This window comes from Phaethon aethereus, assembly GCF_964289735.1.
Source record: "Phaethon aethereus genome assembly, chromosome: 1".
NCBI lineage: Eukaryota > Metazoa > Chordata > Aves > Phaethontiformes > Phaethontidae > Phaethon > Phaethon aethereus.
The window spans coordinates 34,704,094-34,728,091 of NC_138575.1; the positions used below are offsets into that span (position 1 = coordinate 34,704,094).

Genomic DNA, 23,998 nt, shown 5'->3' on the forward strand with positions numbered 1-23,998 from the left:
AGCCACTGGAGCTCTGACCAATGCAGATGATGGTCATTCAGTTCGCCTCAAGTAGAAACTTGCATTTAGTCACCTGAATAATTTTGATTCTGATGCCCAGACATAGGCATTGACTACAGTTTGAAATGCTTTAGGGTATTGAAAAAGTGCACAGGCCTGGTAGACATGACAAAGAACTCAGAGGAGACCTTCTATTGCAGCATGTAGTACCACAGTACTCCACAGTACCACACCACAGTGCCCCAAATCACACTGAACATGTATGTTTAGGCAACCAAATCTCACACTACATCTCTGTCAGCTGTAATAAGAGATTATCTATGTTAGTTCACATGTAGATTTCTACAATAAAACATCTGTGGTTAAGTTTCTGGATGAATCTGAATTCCTTATAAAACGTTTTAATTGTACTGACCTAAACCGTATGTAAAAATACTCTGTGTTAAAAAAATTAACAATCAGTTGTTCATTTGGCTCTAGCCAAAATGTAACGGACTTCACATGTGATTTGGGAAAAAAATTGAATAATTTAAATGCAGAAAAGAAATACAAGTCTATAATATCCTGAAGAAAACATTCAGAGTGTTCTCTATGCAATAGAACTTTGATGAGGGCTAAAGTTTCATTAATTATGAAATAAATTGTGAATACAGACAAAGCTAGTAAATTCAATAATTGGGAAATAATTGATAAATTTATTTATTAATGAAATAATTGCTTTATTAATTCATTGATTTTTACCACCTTTCTGACTTACATGTTGTTAATTGGGTCTTCTGAAAATAAGTTTGCCTTAAATCAGCTATCTAGAAATCCAAATAACCCAGATCATAGATAGGCTTGAAAGCATAGGTTTGAATCCACACTTAATGCTCTTGCTTGTTTCTAAAAGTAGAATTTAATAACATGTTTCAACTCAGGCAAATCAAGGAGGTGTTGGGATATACCTCTAGCTCCTGCTACAGATCTGAAAAGCCTAATTTTAGGCTCTTAGAGTAGCATTTCAATTACCATCTAAACGCATTTCAAATGGGACTTGCCCTCTAAATGTAAAGACATATGTTTTTTCCATTTCAAAAGCTTTTTCCTGTTCTACATTGCAATGAATTTAAGACTTTATTGAGTACTTCATGATAACTGAGAAAAGGAGGCCAAGAATGTCTTCTTCTCATAACCAGTTTCTTTGACAATTACTGGGGGTGCTGGAAACATGGAAAGCCAAAGTCCCTGTTATGTATGTTCTGGCATATGATCCCGTATCTTCCTGCTATGGTGAGCAGCAAGCCTTTACCTCACTCTTACCAGGGACTGAGAATAGCATAAAGACTTAACAGCTACTCACTGACTCACTCAGTTGGGTGTGGGAAATCCGTGTCCAGAGAGTTGTACTAATATTGACTTGTTTATACAAAGTAGAGCAGCTCCAACTAGAGAGTCTGAACAAATAGTACTGTGTAGCATCCAAAAGCCTGGTTATTACGGCATTCAGCTGGTCTCTTTAAGACTAATATTCAAATACCTGGTCTGAATCACACAGAACAGGTATTAGTCCCTGGTCTGTTTGCCTCATCTCGTGCAGCTGAGATGCTGCCCTAACTCCTGGCTCCTCGACCACAGCGAGGTGCAGGAATCACGCCCAGTTCTTGCACAGCTTCCCTGACATTACAGAAATCAGCCCTTTCACAGGTAAATTCCATCTATTGATGAACTGCCCTTGTCTGAATACAAACCATTTTCACTGAAAAATTGCCAGGCAGGTCTATCCTAAGGCACATTTGATGCTCTGAAAACATTTTTGAAAATCTTTTTTCTGATGTTTCCTAAGCCAACTGTCTTCCACCCCCCATTCTGTTGATAGAGTAAGTGACGTATTCACCTGAAAGTAAACCAGAAAAATGGCTTCTCTTTACCTTATACAGAATTGTGGGTTTTTTTCAAAATGCTTTCTACTGGAGTTAGGCAATTAACTTCTAACTTTAGAAGTATGAACATGGAGTAGAGTTCCTTGGATATAACTCATGTGAGTCCTACCCTGCCTTGTGTATGATAGGTGTTGATTGAAAATGTTTTTTACAAGCAAGACCACGAATCTTCTTAAAGCATTTTTCCTTTTCTGTGTCACAGATAGGATATGGGATTTGAAACTTAAAGCTTATGGCTGATGAGTTTAATTTAAATGAGCTGCTGTTTGAAATAGATAACACTTTCATTTTAGCAAATTAATGGTGTGGCAAAAGGAAACTCAAAGATGTTTCTACCTATAATAAAAAATGATGCTCTCTAGAATGCTAATATTTCACCATGTGATTACATTACCTCATCTTACTCATTTTATTACATGAAACATAGTAAAATGTTTCCTCTGTGCATTAACGTAAATGTAATTTCAGACTTTATACAAATCTTTGTGCAAAAATCCCAAATAGCTGTGTAATCATATTGATACACTCTAATAAAATTGCAACTGCGCAATCAAAGGATAGAAGTAAAGCAAGGTTTGTGGGAGAGGTAATATCCTTTCTTTGACAAACTGATACAACTGGAAAAGTAAACTAGTGCTGTTTACATTCACAAAAATGTTTTTCATTTTTCTAAGTGAAATGAATGTATAAAAATGCAGAATACACAATTCCAGTTTTGCCAAACTCATAGGATCCTTTGTACTCTGCAGTGTCCAGTTTCTTCAGCTGACCAGGCAGAGGGATGACAAGCATAGACTAGAAGACTTAACTGGGAATGCAAAGTTCCCAAAATGTGTGGTATCTGCTGTTGATTAGCATTTATGAGCCAGTACCAACATGCAGTTCCCTTTGCTATTCCCTACTTGAAACAGAGCGTATTTCAGAACTTGCAATTTCAGAACAGGTATTTCCGTACTGGCAAATACTGAATTACCCGTTACTTCGTACTGTAGGATAGAAGTCAGAAATACACAATTGTGATGGCAAGTTTAAAAAGATAATGCAATTCAAAGTTTGAATTAAAACCCTTTTTCTTCTAATTGGTATTTAACTTCAGATAATTAAGTCTTTTTGATGGCAATCCACATTAATACACTTTCTCCCACTTACTCATGCCTGTGGAGCATTCCATGGGGGGTATGCCGCTCTGAAATTTGGCAGTAGTATTATTGCATGTCTCTACCACATATTCGTCCCCATCAGGGCAACAAGCACCGTATTTTAACAAAAGAGATCCATTGTAATCAATTTTCCAAATATTCCCAGATATTTGTTGCGTGTGACTTCTTTTAGGGCGCGTCTGTACTAGCAGCTCGCTTCAGTCGCACGCTTCTGAAGTGGATCTCCCTGTCATCTCTCCACCCGCCCTTGGGTGCACTGCAGGGACTGATCTTGGGGTGCACAAGTGGCATTTCTTCTGGGTGCAGCTGAAGTGGAAGCTGCCCTCTGGGATCTCACCCACCAAGCTGCAGTTATGGAGGGGGGCTCAGTTCAGCCCACAAGACGCCAACGCTGTGAACATGGGGTCCTCGGCCCCGGCGGTGTCACTCCCTAGCACCGCACTACCCCGTTGCCCTCCAGAAGCTGCTGATAAAGGCAGAGCTCTCGAGTCCCTGCTCCCTCTCCCTTCAGAGCCTTGTCCCGTGGGGCAGAGGAGAAGTGGCCGGCTGGAGGCTTGAATCCGTGCTGCTCCAGCAAGCCCGGGTGCTTCTCACCAGCAGAGCATCTGTCCCTTACACGTGCTTCGCTGCAGAAGTGGTGCTGACACCAAGCAACAGGCAGACCAAGTATTTTATTTTAAATGGGTTTAGAGTTGCTATTTTTGACAGATTTAATAACAGAACCCTTCTTAATTAAAACAGGTGAAATAAAAAGCGTTGGCATTTGCATACGAACATCTGCAGTAGCATTGTTCTTTATAGTTATTGTACACTGTGGGACAGTATGTTTGGCCAGTGCTGATTCTGGGATTAAAAATTATTAAGAGTATTTAACTTGATGGATGATCTTTCTTTCCTGAGGACTGGAAAAGCATTTTTAAATATCAAGAGCAGTAAAATTTGTTCCTCCCTTTCTGTGTCTGTTTTCACAGGGTGTTTTTAACTATTTTGGCACATTTGTGAAAAATTGACATCGTAAGCCACTGCAAGTGAAAACATAAATAGTAATTTATAAGACATTGATTAGAATTGCATTTCTGTTTCCTGCAGCACCATCTGAAGCTGAAAGTTTTGATGAAGGCTGATCAACTGCTAGGTGGTTTTATTTAGAGTTTAAATATACCTAGACTATATGCTAGTTAATTTTCTTTATTTAGTAAGTTCTCATATATATTATATGTTTTATTAAGTATATATGCTCATTTCCTTAATGAACAATAATAGGCATACAGAATTTATGACCCTATTTCTTTATTAATGTGTCTTTCTGTCTCAAATGTACATAATATTAAGCAATACCTGGAATGCTTATTAGTATTGTTTAACAGTTTTTAGATAACCTGGGTTAGTGGCAATTATGTGTGAAAGTGTGATGAAAAGTTCTTAAAATGCTATGTTATACAAATCTCAGAGCTACTTTTGACTAAGCACAGGTAGGGTTTTTTTCTGGAAAAGGTGTAGTCAAAGGGCAACATACTGCTTTTTGCCTCTTGGAAAACACAAAATGAAGATGAGGAAAACAGCCAAAGTTTGTCTTTCATCTCTTCATTTGATCTGAGCAGAACTCTTGCTATCTGATCATCAGAGCTGTAGCTTCATAAAAGATTTGGCAGAGGGTCATGCAAGACAAGGAAGTTCTAAATAGCTCTAACAATCAGCAGCTCAAAGTTGCTGGCAAATTGAAGGTAGTATTATCTTCCCCTTATGTATGGTTATGCAAAGAATTGTATTTGATATTTGAGCATTGAAAAACTTCACTGTCATTATGTGACGGTTTGAGAAATGAGGTCACATCACAGACCAGAATTTGTTTTCGGTACACTTTGCCCTGCTGATTTAGACATGAAGAATCAGGAGACTCATATTGGAAGTAGTTCTTGTTTCCAACATTAAATGTTTTGTGAACTTGTATACATTTCTTAGTTTGTCTTTAACTTTCCGGGGTCAAATTCTGTTTTGTTCAGTTTTCAACTCAGTACAGACAAATAACACAGACTGTTTCCTGAAGATGTGGCTGGATGGAGTCAAAGAGGTCTGGAGGGGATGCGCTATGAATGGTTTTGTGGTACTGCATTGGGGCTGCAAGAGGATGAGTCGGGGCCTCATGGACTCCGCATAGAGAATTCCTGATATGGGAGGTAGGACATGCAAAACAGCAGAAAAGGGTGTCTCCGAGCAGCCAGGACGTACTGTCACTGCAGTACATTGTGTCTTCTTTTGGCCAGGACTTCTGAGAACATCAGTAACTTCATGCCTGGCCTACTGATTTGACGAAACAGCACAGGCAAGCCAGCCTTCCAGTTTGAACTGCCTTTGTCATGGTCCATAATATTACTGAGTGATTAGAATATGTGCGCTTGCCTGGGTGGTTTACAGATATACCCAGGAAAACCTTTCACCAGGAGGGCTGGTGGCAGTGCTGTCATTTTGGAATTAAAACAAAACTAAATGATGTGGCCCTCTGTCCCTGTGAAATAAAGCCAGAAAGCCTTAGGTTTGCGTCAACATTTGACATCAGTTGTAGTAGACTGCAAAGCATGGGTATTCCCTTCCTCCTCCCTTGCTGGCTTCGCGTCTCACAGCTCTTCCTCCAGAGGCCAACTCTGTGTTTCAGAGAAGTCCATCTGCTGCCCTGGCACACAGTGCTCTCTCAAGGCAAGGACTGCAGAGGCATGGGATGGCGCTAGTGGCATTTCAGATGGCAGTGGCAGGATTTCATTTTGGGCAGATAGACCTCAAACACCAGTATGGCAGGCAGTCTGCACACTAAGCTGCGCAGGCTCAGCTGTGACATTCCCTGCCACACTCTTCGAAAAGGAGTTTCCAAACTGTTGGTTCTGATGGGAGAAGGTCTTTATTTCTTGCTGGTTATGGATCTACAGAATTATTGATGTAGCTGGATGCAGTTACACGTTCAGAGAACAACAACTGCATTGCAGATCCCAGGAATAAGTGGGGTTTTTTTTTCCACAGACAAATTTGCGCTCATTCCATTCATAAATAACTTGCAGTTCATAAGCTGAGGGTTGTGCACATGCAAGACAAAGGGAGAAGAGTTGTGGACCAGTCAGCCAGGGCAAGGACAATGTCTTCAGTAAGATGAGGGCACTGGCAAAACTGTAAGGGAGTCTGCAGAGTCTTGAGAGTCTTCAGTGCCAGACTGAGCTTACAAAACTCCTTTGGGAATTAACTTAACACAGTTATGTCCAGCATGCAGTGTGGCAGCTCCTGCTCCTCATATCCCAGGAATCTGAGTATCTCAGGTTGTCCCTAACACTTGGAAATGGAAACAAGCCAGGTTTCCTTGGAGGCAATGGGAAAAGTAATCTTTACTTTTGCCACTGTTGAGTGATGTCACACATGAAGTAGCCCAGAGTGTAAGAATGGAAGCATCTACTGGGGAAAGATTCTGGCAAAGAATCCTACAAAAAAATTTAGGTCCTCACAGCACTGGATGGATTACTCACTCCACTGGGTTTTGTGGTTTTTGCTTTCTTTCACTGAACAGTTAGGATTTCTCTTAGAATTCTGGAAAAGCTTTTTATGAAATCCTACCCTATCCTCAATATTTTGGAGTGGATGGAGGCAGGTAGCCCTGGCACTTTAACTTATTATTGTCTGCTGAAGAAGGGCACACCTCTGCTCACCCAAATACACACTATTCTCATTTTATTTTCTAGGGAATGTATTGTCTTCAACTGGCCCTATTTTGCTTCTGTTACTTTTCCTTGCTGTTGCAATTGGCTTTGTGTCCTTGGTGTCTGTGTCCAGGTTATTTTCTTCATTACACTTTGTAAGTATGTCTTGCTTATTTAATGTACCTGTGTTTCTGATTTAAGTTTTCTCAGTTCTTGTTCACCCCTTGGCCACGGCTGTGCCAGAGTGTGGCATGTGGGGCATCTGGGCACTGGGGACACCAGCAGAGAAATTTCTCAGAAAGCCCCATGAGGAGGACTTTTCTAAGAGTACTACCAAAGGAGGTATGATGAAGAGCTACTTTCCTTTACAACAGGATTTTTATTTGAAGAATCAGTAGGAAAGTCCAGCCTGATCTCTGGTCATCACGTGCCAAGTGACAGCTCAGGCATTGTATACAAGGGGCAGAGACAGAAATTCTGCGGAGAATTCTTCTGTGATTTTTGAAAGAGCAGGAGGCATTTAAGAGAAGGGTCTGATATTTTCAGCCCAACAGCCAGAAATAGGGCTGAGATAACGTGCATGATGGCCATTGCATGTATGGGCAATGTAAGTATATATGGAGTCTCACAGCAAAATAAAGCCCACTGTTTCCAATGATCTTCCTGTTAGCAGCGTTCCTTCTTTAGCAGAAGCGATGCAGTGCACTGTGTGCCAGCTTAATGTGCCCAGGGTTTAGGTAGCTTGTATCTAGATGAACAAATGAAGTCTGTGATCTCATAGCAAAGCAGCCTAGTGCAAGCTCCATGAGTGTGCTGTGAAATTTATGGGCATGTAAAAAAAATGCGTGGACTGATATTCCCCAGAGACAGCATGGAATATGCAGCAATGCCTACAGTGCAGGTGAATACCTGTATAGTGGATTACCCCAAATCAAAGATGCCCTGTTTCCTAAACATTTCATGTAAACCTATTATCCACCAGGTTCTGCATTATGCTGCAGTGACAACCTTTTTCTACTCACACAGCTATGACCTCCACTGAGCAAACGGGAGATTCACGTGACCATCGTCTCAGACTTTTACAAAGTTCAAGAGATCACACAGTGCAAAGCTGTGGATGGAAATGTGTGACTGGTGATGTAACACACCAGCTTTGAATTTCCCCACCTCTAAGTGCTTTCCAAACAAGTTGTCTAGGGTTGGGTTGTCCAGACTTCAGAGGATGACAGCTGTGTTCTTGAACACTAGGACGGCCGTGTGGAGACATTGTAGGTAAATTAATGCCAGGTACTTGGCATAGTTCGCTGAAGATGGCCCATTGCATGCAGATGTCCTGTACTTACTACTGGTTGCAGTAGTATAGAGGAAAATGAGGTGTGGTGGCCTTTCTCTCCAGAAATGGCATTTCTGCATGATAGAGACTGCAAGATTGAGGTTATGATCCTGTCTGCCATGAGGGATTGTCTGAAGCCACCACCAGTGACAAAAACCTGCTCAAGCTTCTGGCCCATGTTGTGCATAACCTCTCGTAGTGTATAATATGCTGGGTGATAGATGCTAAGTGGTAGGTAAGCTTGGTCAAAGCTTATAGTCCAATAAGGTGCTGTTGTGGGAAAGTGCAGAAACCAAAGACATCTGGTTTGGCCCTTGCTAAGTTTGTGAGGACAAAATGAATGTTGTTTTGGCAAATGAGGGCCAGCAGTGTGGATTCAGTTTGGCATGAGTGACTTGGTTTGACAAATTCAAGACCAAACTCAGTCCTGGCTATCAAAGATAATAGAGATACAGTCTAAAAACCTACCTGCTGCTTGAGAGGTTCCTGGCAGTAAAAAGTTCCTCGCTTCAAGCTTTCTCTCCATTCGGTGTAGAACTGGGGATTTTAGATCATCACTGGCAGTGATAAGCACAATACTGACTTTTCTGGACCTACACAGTAATTTTAACTTCTCTGTATTCAGTTGGCCTGGACAGTGGGGTTTTTTGCAGACATTTTGAAAATTTTTATTCTTCATTGCAACCTTGTATCTTGAAGAATATGGACTAGGTTGTAAAATGTTGTGTTACTGTAGCTTAATACGTGGCCAGGGCACATTATCATTCAATACAGCAAGCTAGAATTAGAAGTGAAATATAAAAGTGTATTTCCTCTATAAAGTGGAGAAAGAAGTTGCATTTCTTAATGTCTGGCACAGAGAAGAGTTAATCCTCTCTTGCCTTTGCCCTCACAGACCTTCTGTAAGCAGAAGATGGAGAGGACCTGCCTGCAACGCTGTGAATAGCTTGATGGCATAGCTCTTTCTCACTAATGTGCATTGCAGAGTAAAGGACAAACTACACTGGCCTAAATATTGCAGGGTAGCTCACATTGGTTCATCTGATACAATTTATGTCAAATTAAATGAAATCCTCAGATGCTTCTCTTAATCCCCAGGACACTGGGGCAATGCTGTGCTTTCACAAGAAGTGAACTGAACTCTAACCCAGACAAACTGAGTTTATAACAACGCCAAAAGCATGTATTGAATATCTTGCTGTGTTCCAATATCATCGGCCAAAAATACAACTGAATGCTAATTATGCCGTTTAATGCAACCGTTTCAAAAGTCTATTTCTAACCTTTTTTATTGGTTTCACATTTTCTTATTCTATTAGCAGCCCATTTTCTGCTCTCTTCCCTCCCTATTTGACATTTCAGAATGAATAACGAAGCAGTTTTTTAAGTGCATATGCTTTTCCTCAAGGAAATCAGGACTTGAGCACACACGCTGGTCTTTGCATGCATGCCGATGAATCATGCATAAAAATATGTCTGCCTTTGCTTGCACACATGCCAAAGCCTGACCTTCCATGCTTTGAACTCTTGCTCCAAAACGCAAATGCATAATTCAAGAGGACTGAAGCAGAGTAGTGTTGAGCATAACTTCTGGGTACATGGTTTCCATAGCAAACTACGCAGACTTGAATTACATTTCTAAACTGTCTGTGCACCAGGACATGTGAGTTCCTCAGCATGAGGATGGGGAAAATCAGTACACCAAACATCCAGGGCAGTCTGCATAGGCTGGCAGACAAGCACTGAGGACTGTGTTCTTTCTGGAGAACTTCTCAGCTAAAGTGAGAACATTTACCTCCATGTGAATTTCAGATATGAAGGCAAAATAGGTACCTTTTGTGAGTCTCAAGAGACTATATGCATGAGAGAAGCACCATACTGAATCGCCTTTCTGAAGTAAGCCATTCTGGGTATGTGCCAAAGTGGAGCCTGTAGAAAAGTCCATCAGGTTCACGTACTGACAGGTGAGATGGTAGCTAAACAAATGTTTTGGGGATAAGCAGGCTTGACTATTGCTTAGGTCTAATTAAGTCTATTATACCTCATTCATTTCTTTCTGGCCCAGGTGCTGGTAATACACTCAAGGGATGCTGTTATGGTGCCAACCACAGTGTTGAGTATAATTGAATTTATTTATTAAGAATAAAAATTGATGTTCAAAGGTAAAGGTGGTAGCAACCAAGTCATTTTGTGTTCCATTATATTGTGAAGAAATGCAGCCCATCATGCCACAGAAGAATGATGTTTAGGAGTCCAAATGTGTACACTACCACTTATGTGCATATTTGTTTTCCCTTCTTACACAGACACAGTCAAGGCTGATGTATAAAAAGAAATGCCTACAGACTGGTAGCCTGTGACTACTGGTATACAGATTTTTCTTTTACTCTTCTGAGCATTTGTCCTATTTGGAAGTGTCACGGGAAATATTCTTGGCATAGTTTTACAGCCCTCGGTAGCTGAAGAAAATTAGACTTTATTGCTGCAGAAAAAAACTCCACCCTGCTGCAATTATTTAGCTGTGTGCATGCATTCAGATGTTGATATGCCTCTATTATAGCACAGGTTTACGCATAGCTATGGCTACTGGGAGAAGTCTTGCTCCCCCTGTAATTAGCAGCTAAATTTTCCTGTTTCCACGGAACCAAGAATTCAATCAGTCATCGCTGCCAACTCGGAAGGATATCACCAAAGTGCTGCTGGAAATGATGCAGATCTATTTTGAGGGGATAGCTTTAAAAGATATATTCTTAAATACCATATTGCAAAATTGTATAAATTAGCCAAATGTATCTTCTGGAATTCTCGTAGCATTCATACGGAGGCTTTATTACTTTTGTAATTCACTCTTCACTGACTTCTCAGAAATGCCATAAGATGTGTTGAAAGCTTGTACAAAGGACTTCTTAGGAGCACAAAGCAAAATCTTTCTACAGTCCCCAGAATCTACTAAAGGTTAATTTAGTGCAATGAAAAATTCTTTCATACAGACATGTTTATATATAATAATTAGACTTCACAGTTAGTTTCCTATAGCTCCTACAACTGAGAAAAGACTTTTCAAAAGTTCTAATGTCTTTGGTGCCTTAGAGAATGTTCTCTCAAATTGTTCATTTTAATTTGGCCTAGATCATACAATCCTTGGTACATTATTATAGTTTACTTCTTTCTTATTTTACTTAATTGGTTTGCATCTTCAGTGAAAAATACGGAATGAAGAACAAGAGTTATACACTCCAGCCTAATTTTGCAACATGCTTAGTACCAGCTACTAAATTTCTTTTTGCTAAGGATACAGCTGACTGCTTTCCTATTTTGAATTAAATGATTTTTTTGTACACTTAATTTTCTCTTTTCATCAGTGGAAAAGTACCGATAAAGCACTAGTTGACCGTTAGAAGACAGAAAAAATAGAATGATGCATCTCCATTACTATCATATTCTCTCTGAACTATTTTTTTTTCCCTTGCAGGACGGTTCTGTTTACTCTGACCTCTGTGGTTGTGCTTGTCATCACTACTGACTGGATCAGCTGGGACAAGCTGAATCGTGGATTTCTGCCAAGTGATGAGGTCTCAAGAGCCTTCTTGGCTTCCTTCATCTTGGTGTTTGACCTTCTTATTGTCATGCAGGTACACTCTCCACATGTTTCATTCAAGCTGCTGAGGCTGCCTAGTCACTCTATTTCCTCTAGAGCAAATGGCGTTTAGCTCATACGTAAAGGTCAATGTTTAGTTTGAAGCATTTGCAAACGTAGTAGAGGCATTTTATAACACCATTCTTAGTGACTTTGCGAAAAGCCTGCTGGCCTCTTATTGTGAAAACATTGCTGATTTCTGTTCTGAGACTACCAGGTAAGAACTGGATGACTTTCCAAATTAGAAGGTGTTTTCTGCAAAAATGACATCAGAAAAAGAAACAGAAGGTAATTGTTTTATAAATTCAAAGCTTCTGTTAGGAAGATGAGAGAAATTCAGGCAAACAAGATAGAAATACTTCCATATTTCAAGCATTTACAATATTAGGTATACACGCATTACAGCATTTTCATAGATGAAAATTTGTATTTGCTATTAAGATTCCACATTCCACTTTCACATGAAGATTTCTTTACTTTGATAAGGTCCTTGTACTGTAATATCTTTTGCCAGCAAGGTTAACTGGGGAGATGATTCCCTGCAGTCTGCCTGATGTCTGCTCCTTTGAATCTAGCTAAGAAAGGAATCTGGGTCACAAGTATGTGGCCAAAAACCTCCTTCATGCGATGCTGTGCTCTACCCTTTGCATTTGTATGTGGTTTGAGCCTTGGGTGACTAACTCACTCAATGCTCTGTGAAGAATCATGTCATTTGGGCTGAGGCAAGGAAAAGGAGCATCGAAGGCCTGAGTGACTTTTGCTATTAGTCCTAGACATGTTAGACTGTTGAAATGAAGTTTAGCAAAGAATTTGAGAACTGATGGGTTCTTTCTCTCCAATATATTACTAAGTAACTCTACTAGCAAAGACCGTTTCTGAGACACATAGTTCTCTTTAACGAGATAGCTATTGCTTGAGTAATTATCAGAGGTGACACTGTGGTGACACTCAGAATTTATCACTGCTGTACTAGGACATTGAAGCTGCATAAAGTCCTACAGTTCAGTTTTATTTTCCTCTGTCCACCACTGTTCATTGCTCACTGTGGGTTCATGGTTAGAACAAGGAGGATAAGGAAGGGAATACTATGTTTCTAGTAAGATTTCTGCTGCTTTCTTTGCTCTACCCTTGCATTTTACATTTTGTTTGCTGTTTCAAAAAGATTCAAGAGAATGTATAATAAATGATTGTACTTCACAGGGCTTTAATCAAAGTGTGAATGAAAATACACGGTGTATCAAGCTATACTGAATTTGATATTGTGTGTAGGGTAGAGAAACAGAGTTGTCTTCATATCAAATAATTATTAAATCATCCCTTCAACTTTGAAAAATTAAGTTCCAGTACTTTGACCTTGCTGAATATAGGGAAGAATTTTATTTGAAACAACCTGTCCTGAGTACTATTTCATATTTTTACAACACAAAGCAAGAGGCTCTTTTTAATTGCATTTTTGACTAATGTTTGTGTAATGGAGTTATTTATTTATTTAAACTTATTTGGACTGTACAACTTAAGTTGGCATGTTTTATTTACAGTGTATTTCTGCTACAGCAATAAAGTCGAGACAGCAAAGTATTAAATCACAAATGGGGATCATGATACTTTGACTGAAGTCTGCTTTAGAATTATATATTTCTAGAAATTCTTTTTAATAGTGTTGCCCGTTTCACAGATTTTTTTTCTAACTTAACAAGCTTTAGCAACAAACTGGTAAAATTAAGAAAAAAGAAAAGAACGCTCAGTGTTAAAAAATTTCTGTTTGAGGCTGATGCTAAGAGCACAGATGAAGTCTCATCTGATTTTTGAGTATAGGCATTTTCTGTCCCTCTGAATGGTAGCATTAATACTGTGTATAGCAACAAGAGAAAAACCAATTGAGTTTGGAAACTCATTCTCAATGCTGTGAAAAATAATCACATAATTGTAAAGGACGGCTTTGCTTTCATAGTATTATTACAATTTAATATTTATCTAAGCCCTGTGTAGAGCGTAAGAAAGAAATAAAGGACTAAGAGGTCCCGGCCCTGAAGAACTACCTTTTTTCAATTAGACATAACTCAGGCAGAGATGTGAAGAGGAGAACACAGACAGCTGAACCTTATGCAGACAATTATACATGAGCGATGCTAAAGGGTGCATGTACTTTTCAGCTTTGGTTTCCACCCTGCAGCAAACCCTGGCTGCCTCCCTGCCCCACTCCTTCTAGTGTGCAAAGGCTCCTCCAGTCCGAGCAATTCACCAGATGCTCGAGGGGCAGGTCAGGGGGAAAAGCACAGATGAGAGACGGTAGGAGACAGGGACTTGTGTTTGAAATGTAAATGTGAAAGTTATGACTGCAAAAATACTAAGACAATCTGAGAAAACAGATCATGGAGAAGGTTGCAGGACTACAACAGGACCTCATGGAGCGTGTGGCTGGCTTGTGACTCAGGCTGTGTTCCTACCTCTTCTGCCAACCTCGCTGTGACATCCACCCTCCTTGGAGTGACGAAACGGGACCCTGAATGCCTGTTTTAGATGGCTGCTATGTATACATCTCCACCTGATTTTAATCACTGTGGCTTTATAGTGAATGGAGAGAACAAGGTACAGTTGGGGCGCTTTTAAACATCCACAGTAGGATGAGATGCTGCAGGCCCTAGAGGTCCACGTTTCTTTCCGTGGAGAATAAACAGACCCAACAGGATGAGCTGAGAGGCACCATTCCTTAAGCCAGACTCAAAAGAAACGTTATGAGGGTGGTATGGCTCGAGTCCAGAGCTGCAGCTCTGCAAGGATCCTGCTCAGCTATTTCCACAGCTGGCCAAAGAGCCAAAGTAGCATTTCTCTGCTAGTGTTTTATCAATGAAACTTCTTTAGAGCATGTCTGACTCTTGCAGGCAGGGTGATCTCCACTTCTCCCACTGCTGCCTGGCCACGGTTTGAAAGGAATTTAAGTTTCATTGGGTCTAGGACAGTGTATCAGAGACCATACCCATCTTAGGCTGTTTGAAAGGCAGCACAGAGGTCTCTATTCCAGTCCTGGTTGTCAGGATATTTTATCCAATGTAAATACAAACAGTAATTTTTTTTAAATATAAAGATTGCATATTTTCTCACTGAAAAAACAGAACAAATTCAGTCCAATACAGGTGAGCCTTAGCTCATTTTAAAGAACATGCGCTTGCTTATACTAAGAAAGTAAAAACTGTACAAAATTGTTATTTTTTCCACAGTATGGAAGTGATTAAGTTAGTCATTTTCACAATATGTTTAATTATGTCTGCCCTGATAATTGTGATGGCAAGATGCCAACATATGTACATTTCTGGCATCTATAGCGTTCACTGCTCTACGTGGGCATCATTATATTTTTAGCCTCAGTTTCAAACTGAGTGCAAGACCACACATGTTAAAGCTGGATACGTAGTAATGCTGTTATTATGTAATAGAACTTCTTACTATTTTAATGCAAGATTCACATATTTAGTTCTCTTTCTCAAAGATGTAATGGAAAAGCTGTTAATTAAAGTAGTAAATATGAAAAATGAAACTATAATCCCACAGTCCGAATACCTCTGAGCAAGTAGACAGTAATTCATGCATTAGCCTATATATGGCTTTTTCTTTTTTTTTTGGTGTCATGTTCTCAGTGACTTTGCTAATGGGTAGGAGCCTGTGGTGGCTGGATTATTAGTCCTTGTGTGTCCAGGGGAGATTAATTGTTTCATCTCTGTAGTGTTTTTTGTGAATGTTTACAGGTTTCTCCAGACTTCTGAAAGACTGTGGAGTATTTCAGCATCACTGTGGAGTTACACACTGTACCTACTTTGCTGAGAACTTTGCAAGTCCCATGGTCTAAATTCTTGCAACTCTTATGACTGAGTCCAACATTTTATCTGACAGCACAATCAGATGCAATGTCCAAGTGGTTTAAAAGCTACCTGAAAATACTATTTGATTCCAAAAGAAGAGTTTGTCCTTCAATAAACTCAAATTCTGTAGCAACTGAGTGGAATAAAGAGAATCCAGGAAGCGCTTATGTCTTAAAATTCTTTGAGAAAGCTCTTGTATGTGAAACTAGTGCTGGGTCTCTGCTTACGTAGGTATTAGGATATCAGCAGACAGATTATTTTAATAATAACCATTTTTCAAATGTATTTTTCATAGTATTTTGTGTGCAAATTGCTCTAACATGTAACTGTAGATCAGTCCTTGCCACTGCTGTTGAAAATCATCATATTTAATGGGTGGCTTGTCACTTAGTTTTTTTGTTTTGTTTTCACAGAAAGTCTGGTCTTCTGTCTTTGGTAGAGTTTTAATAAGAGAATTAGAAGGTTAACAGATTGAAGAAAATCTGTATTGAGGCTGTCCTGTGTTTTTTCTTCTAGTTCTTCATAATTTAATTTAATTTTAATTTAGCTACTTTGTAATGTTAATTATGTTTTGTATATGTCATTGTTAAACAGTAACACAGAAATGTTATCAGAAAAATGGAACAGACTCTGGTCTTGTTAACAAACACATAAAGCGGGGACAGTTCCATTTATTTTCAGTTTTACACTAGTGGTGATTTTTGAGTAAAATCTAGCATGATGTGTGAGCACATTAAAAAACACCACCCACAACATCAAGAGCATAGAAGAAGATATAATCTGCTTGGTAGTTAAGTAAAAGATAGAGCAGAAATATGGTCTTGTCGACACCAAGTGGGTAAAGACTTGATTTTGGGAGAGGTGAGGTTTTTTTAGAAAATCTATTAAACTTTGCAAATGTACTTTGATTGTGACTTTTAACTGGCTTTACACTTAGTAATTTGATAGAATTAATTTACATGTATCCAAACAAGAAGAGAATCCTGATTTATACTTCAAGCAGAATACACAGGTATTCTGGTAGAATACACAGGTAGTTTTCCTCTGAAACAGATAAGCAAGAAATGATTTTTTGTTCGTAGACAAATCAGGATATACAAAATATATATATTTGTCATTCCTGTCAGAGTATATCCTCTCAGCTGTACATTTGATTCAAGATTGGTATATAAATTTTTTTGATTCCTAGCAAACAGCAGCAAAAAGTACCGATGTATAGTTTATTCCCAAGGACGTTACCCAACTTTGAATGAAAATGTCCTTCTAAAACCTCCCATTCAGCACAATAATTTCTGAAGAAGTGAGCACTGGAATGTCAGGGTACTTTCCATCACACATTTTCTGGGCTTTGTAACATTTGAAAACACAATAATAAAATACAAGTCAAAACTTGTGAGAAACATCTGTGTTGGTGAAGTTAGTTAGGAAATGACTTTTGTGTCATCTCTGACATTCAGGATTTCTGTATGTGAGGGGTTACTATGCTTTTTTATTCATGTACTACTTGCCCTTTCAAGATGAGAACCTACCCATAAGGGCAGGTGACCAGTGACAGGTTTTTCAGAGGAGTCAGGATAGATGGGAATTCACCGTTAATACAGCTGACAGCAGATCCAGCTCCATTTCTGGTGTCCCCAGCCATTACCACATGGCAAGGTTTTACAAGGAGGAGCCGTATAGCCTGGACTACTTTTTTCAGATATTATGTGGAGTGTTTCATTCCACTGAGAGTACATCGCTCTTCACTAGCAGGTTTTAGACATGTCTGTCAAACAGTATTACAAAAATGGGTACAGAGCTAATGGTGCAATGTGTGCTGAAGAACCGTACATGGGCTGCAGATCTCTGAAGGAGAAAGGGACAAGTTCAGGTGAGGTAACTTGGGGAGAAACCCTTCTGTAGCAAGTAATGGATTTTCCTTCCTGCAAAGTCTCTCACATAGGAAAGACTTTCCCATCTTCTTTTGTCCTTTCTACACCTTCATCCTTCTATGGATCACGGAAATGTTCCTTATTAGCACTGATGTAAAACATTCAAAAATAGCCCTGAAAAATAAAAGTGAATTAGAAGGACTAGAGGGAACAACTCTTGATCTACAGCTTCACTTTCTTTGTACTTACCATGAATTCAAGTGACAGACCTGAGTACATTCCTAAATGCTGTTTAACCAACAAAATTATAATGTTTCTCATGCCATTATTGGCACCATGGCATTTCTTTCTAGTGGGTCAGACACAAGTCTTTCTTGCCTATCCAAGAATTGTTCCTTTTCTTGAATCTGAAAGCGGTGTTCCCCAGCGCTCGGTTCTGGAGCCGGTCTTGTTCGGTGTCTTTATTGATGATCTGGATGAGGGGATTGAGTGCTCCCTCAGTAAGTTTGCAGACAACACCAGTTGGGTGGGAGTGTTGATCTGCTGGAGGGCAGGAGGGCTCTGCAGAGGGATCTGGACAGGCTGGATCGATGGGCAGAGGTCAACTGTATGAGGTTTAACAAGGCCAAGTGCCGGGTCCTGCACTTGGGTCACAACAACCCCATGCAACGCTACAGGCTTGGGGAGGAGTGGCTGGAGAGCTGCCCGGCGGAAAGGGACCTGGGGGTGCTGGTTGACAGCTGGCTGAACATAAGCCGGCAGCGTGCTCAGGTGGCCAAGAAGGCCAACAGCATCCTGGCCTGTATCAGCAACAGTGTGGCCAGCAGGAGCAGGGAAGTGATTGTGCCCCTGTACTTGGCACTGGTGAGGCTGCAGCTTGAATCCTGTGTTCAGTTTTGGGCCCTCACTACAAGAAGGATGCTGAGGTGCTGGAGCATGTCCAAAGAAGGGCAACGAAGGTGAGGGATCTGGAGCACAAGTCTTATGAGGAGTGGCTGAGGGAACTGGGATTGTTCAGTCTGGAGAAGAGGAGGCTGAGGGGAGACCTTATTGCTCTCTACAAGTACCTGAAAGGGCGTTGTGGTGAGGTGGGTGTTGGTCTCTTCTCCCAAGTAACTAGTGATAGAGTGAGAGGAGTTGCACCAGGGTAGGTTTAGACAAGATATTAGGAAAAATTTCTGTACTGAGTGAGTGGTCAAACATTGGAACGGGCTGCCCAGGGAGGTGGTGGAGTCACCATCACTGGAAGTGTTCAAAAAACGTGTAGACATGGCACTTCAGGATATGGTTTAGTGGGCTTGGTGGTGTTGGGTTGATGGTTGGACTTGATGATCTTGAAGGTCTTTTCCAACCTTAATGATTTTGTGATTCTGTGACCCTACAGCTGCTACTCATGGATTTATATCTGTATTGAATTTCTTAGTCCCAAAGTGCTTCATTTCCCTGAGAGTCACTGATTTGAGGGATATCAAGTCTTCCTCCTTTCTATTTTGAACATAGAACAGTAGATCTCCTGAGCTTCACTTTTGTCCATCCCATCAGACACCTGTTTTCTGTTAGCTTTCCTGTATCTTCTGGCTGTGACTGGTATCAAGAGAGTGGGTTATTTCCTGACTGTCGTGTACTGAGAGGGACAAGAAACGGCCCGTTTGGCAGCTCAGGAAAAAGCAGCTAGAAACCGAGTCAGCATCCCACAGAGTGAAATGTCCCTCTCCTGGCAAGGAAGTGAGGCTCTGAAAAACTGGTGCACGGATCCTCCACACCTCTTTCATGTTGTTGTTTTCTGTAGACAAGACAAAGAAAATGGAAATGTACTGTACTTATAGATCAGAGAGTAAAATAATGCATTTGAAATCCACTGTTTTTATTTTGAAGGGAAACACCTTTTGAGTTTGATGGAAGTATGTGTAGTGTTTATGTAAAAGGGTGAGGGGGGGGGAAGTACAGCATTGTTAAGTGTAATTAAAACCCAGAAGTTTCTGTTGGAATATTTTCAAGATCCAGCTGGATGTATAAATTCCTTTTGAAAATCCCTGAAACATTCCTTCGCCCCCTTGCCAGAACCCACTCTAAAGTACAGTTTATTTCTTCATTTCTTTCAGTTACTTTGGGACTAAGAAAATGATAAACAAAATCATTTTCCCCTGAGAAGAGGTGGGTGTATCTTGTCCCTCACTGCACATTATATACCCTACCTTTTTAATGAGCTGTCTGGTTTATATGGCAGTGTTTTCATTCCGTGTTTGTCTAGTTTGATAATCAGCACCATCATTTTATGCTGTGGATTTTGTCAAACGAGACATGTGAAGTACAGTATTTTTAAGTACATTTCATCCTTTACACTGGTCGCAGATGGTTAAGTCTTACTTGGATGCATTATCTTTGTCTCAAGCATTATAGGTTCAACTCCAGGATTTGCTTCAGCTGCTGTAACTTGGTATATTTGTGCTGACCTGAATCCTGTTGTTCCAATTTATACTGGCTGAGGGCTGGAACCCTTTTTTAGCTCTGTTGCTCAGTTTCTCATTTGCTGAAAAGGAGCAACTGTAGTTCTTTTCTTTCACTAGTTGTCTGATTGTCTGCTTAGCCCCTAAGGTGCTCAGAGAAGGATGCTGTCTGACTTGGTACAGCTTCTAGCATAATCAGGCACCCGTCCCAGCGGGAGCCTGTTGGCTCTGAGATGATTACGCACAAAATGAATTAGCTGAAAAAGCTTCTTATTTGTCACAGTCATTCCCTTTTACCCTGACAATGGGTCCATGCCATAATGTGACACTGAGGCAGTGCTGGTATTTGCCTGACATAATGAAGCAGTTCTCCAAAAGCAGACCTAACATTTTCACATGCTGCCCCTTGAAACCAGCATATCCATCCCAAATGCACAAAACCCATGGTATTCTAGCCACAAGAAAAGCTGGGAATTGTTTGCAAGTCTTTCACAGGACTATTTTCATCTTTAGTTGCAAGGAGAGTAGTTTCACAGATTCTGCTATAATCAGCATGTGATAGGTTTTGTTGTTGTGGGACATATGTCTGACGAGTGTTGCATTGCTTAAGATTATATTGCAGTGATATATGTTGATATAACAGTAATGGTGACATTCAGATAATTTCAACTCTCCACAGCAATGCTTTGGAATGTATTATTTGATTGTAGAAATCTGTCTTGTAATGAGCATTGTTACACAGGTTTTTATCTATAAATGAAAAATCTGAGATGAGATTGAACTGGTTCAGCTGTTTTCTAAGTGATAGAATTGCATGCAATTTGTAAACGCAACCATGTGAGTTAAAAGAAGAAAGATAAACTTCAGTTTGCCATCACTAGATAGAGTGTTGCCTTAAGACAGTTTTATGCCTATCCGTATCTTACATTTAGCTACATGGCACACTGAATTTACAGGACTTAGTGACAGGTCATACCGGGGCATACAGATCCACCTGGCAACAATGCTGCATTCAAGTAAGGAGGAGCAAAACCAGCTTAGTTGCTCTTAATCAAACCTTAGAGGGGAACAGAAACAAGAATATGCCTGGTATTGTTCATCTAACTGCATTATTTCTGCAAAGCTGGTTGAATGGAAGTTGTTTATACTTCCTTGGAAAGTTTGAAGCCTGTTATATGAGACTTTAGAAAAAGACATGCTTACTTTTATTGGCTTTGAGCTCTTCTAATGTGCTATAAAGCTGCTGCTTTTCTTTGTATAACAAAAGGGACTTATGTAGTTAATCAGTTAATCACCGAATGTCTTGAGATGATACTGAGTACATTTGATATTTTTGCATCTGTTAGAATCAGACTTTATTGAACCCATCAATAAGTAATTCATTCTCCTATGTATAGAGGAGGGGAATTATTCCCTAGTGCCTTTAGTGATTTGAAATTATAGTTGCAGTGGTTTCTGATTTTGAACTAACATTTAATTACTCATCTGTATTGTGTTTGGCATCACGTCCCTGTGGGTCATGAGTGCTGTGTAAGGGTGGTCTTAAGTCAACCAGGCTTCTAGTCTCCTACAGGTCAGAAGCTAAAAAGTTTCTCTTTTCTGGAATTTGACCATGTTTGTCTGCCCATCCTGTAATGCTCATTAGTGAGAGGAGATTCCCCAGCATAACACCTACCAGATCTGCCAGATAGACCAGGGACCAGCACTGCATGACACAGTGTGAATCTGTGTTTCCCACCAAAGCAGCAAAGCAACTAAATCAACATGCCTATAGAGTCTCCCAAATAGTCCCAGTAGTGCACTGCAGACTTTGGACTGCACTATGTCTCGGCTGGTCCCCAAATAATTAACCTCTGTCTCTTCCTAGTGCCTAGATAGTATTTGCAATACAATTTTTTCATTAAGATCCCTCAGAGTCCCGCATGAGCCAACGGGTGCTGTAGGTGCATTAACACATTGTCGCTATTGTTGAAATGCTACGAACAGAAACAAAAAACGATGTTAATCAAACTTGGAAAGAGCTGTATTTTTCACCTCCTTCCCCCAACACGCGCTCGGTTGCTGTAGGAGCCAGCAATGCTGAACATGTCTTGATACTTCTGATGCCAGAACGACATAGCCTCAGGTAGAATGTGATGAGTACAGCTAGCTCCGTATGCCTTCATCTCCCACTTTGTTAGCAGGGAGGGCAGCCACAGGCATGGAGGGGCCTGTCCATTATCAACCAATGCAAGGTGGAGCTGTCGGGGCCTCTGAACTGGCTTACACCAGGCACTGAATCCGTTTCCCTCCGGACGAAGACGGGCGAATTAAGGAGCCACTTTCAGGACTGGCTCTGAGCAAGGCAGTCCATGTCCTAAGGCAGCAGGTTGCTGAGGGCTGTTTGAAGCACTCGTGAGGGTGCAGCTCTGTGCCCGGCCACCTCCAGCTCGAAGCAGCCATTTGCAGGCAGTTCCCAGTCTCTGAAGAAAACCCATGGTGGTAGCCGGCCGGTCCTGACGTACAGGGCAGCACGGCAGCAGGCAGAAGGACTTGAAGCTGCTTCATCCCCTGAAATCCTCTCTCCCCATCCAGCAACGCTGCCTCAGTGGCACAGAGGTAGGCACGGAGCAAAGGCAGGTGCTGGTGGTGGAGGCCCGCTCCCCGGATGAAGCACTTGCGTGGTTTCACTGACCCAGACCTGGCAGAGCTTTTCTGCTGCAGCCAGCCAAATTTGGCTTGCACCTTCAAGAAGCTTCTATTCTGTCCTGGCCATCTCTTCTTCAACAACTGTAGAAGCCTACGGAGCACTGCTTTTCTCAGTGCATTTATGGCTTGCACCCCAGACAGTATTAATTACGTGATACAGTAATCCAGGAGACTGCAGTGTAGCTGTTCTGGCTGGTGCAGGCCATTTTGGGCTGTGGTTTTATTTCATCTTTCAGGAGAGACATGGTAGCTTTTCCATTCATGCAAAAACAGCTTCGATGTCGCTCTCCATCAGTTCTCAGTGAGCTCTGCTATGATGTTTCCTACATCAGGTACTACATGAGGAATTAAATGATGGAAATTTGTGGCTAGGTAATCCATTTTGTCGCCTGTAGATGAAAATGGGAAAACAGTGTACATCTTTTTAGTGCATCTCGGTATGGATTTAAGGATATAATCCTATAATCCTTCTTGGATGGCTCTTTGCTTTTAGTCTCAGGTGGTCTTTGGGCTTGGCAATATGCAAAGTGCAGCACGCATTAGGTTTATAATGAGATTTCATTCCACTTCAGATCTGTGTGCCCAAAGTGGAGAAACAAACAATCCTCAACAGCAACAGTGATCCCACGTACAGCACACGATCTCTCTTGGAGTAGACGGCAGAAAAGAAGCGTTCACGTGATCTGCTTTATCGGGCAGCCAGAGTTAGAGGCAGCCAAAGGGACTGTGGTCCCATCTCGAGTCCACACGTGTACTTTTTGATGGCCATGATTCGGCGTGGTTTCTGCAGGCTGTGTGCCGGAGCAGCTGCCCAGACCGTCCAGACTGTGCCCCGTAGCATTTCCGAAGGCAGCCTGCGCCGCGCTGCACCAGCTGCCTGCGGCGGCCGCCTCCCAGCCGAGCGCTGCAGCGTGTTCTCTTGGTGCAAGGTGGTACTTTTCTCCTGACCTTAAGTTGCGAAACAACACCTACATCTTCTGAATGAATGTTAAATACCCTTGGGGATGTTTCAGGCATCTGGGCCGAACAATTGCTGTGCTAATCTACATTACACAAACTCCTACTATTCCTCGAGGTCAGGCTGCAAAGATTTGCGCATCTGGACAAAGTGTTCCAAATACAGGGGATGAGAGAAAGAAAAGCATCATACAAACAAACCTAATATCAGAAATGAGCAGATGATGATTTAAGCAACACAATTGCAGTTACACATAACAAATTGTGTTAAAAATGAGACAACATTACTGAGGCTGCAGAGTCATGCATTCAGAAGTTAGGAGATGCCAGAATTAAGGTCACCCATATGAACTTTTCACATTTTTCATAATGTGTGTACGCATTATGATACAATAATAGATAAATAGATAATCTTTAATTATCTATTCACATCCCATTTTTCCACAGGA

The 23,998-nt window shown here is 40.9% G+C and overlaps 1 protein-coding gene across 1 annotated transcript in view; it reads left to right on the forward strand.

The window, feature by feature from the left end:
- The window catches only part of TMEM117 (transmembrane protein 117), a gene marked incomplete at its 3' end in the record, with an annotated part of 236,074 nt that overhangs the window by 182,152 nt on the left and 29,924 nt on the right, over nucleotides 1-23,998 (forward strand). The window contains exon 5 of the mRNA XM_082002533.1: nucleotides 11,565-11,724. Within this exon, the coding sequence (XP_081858659.1) occupies nucleotides 11,565-11,724 (160 nt within the window). The remainder of the gene's footprint in view (nucleotides 1-11,564; nucleotides 11,725-23,998) is intronic.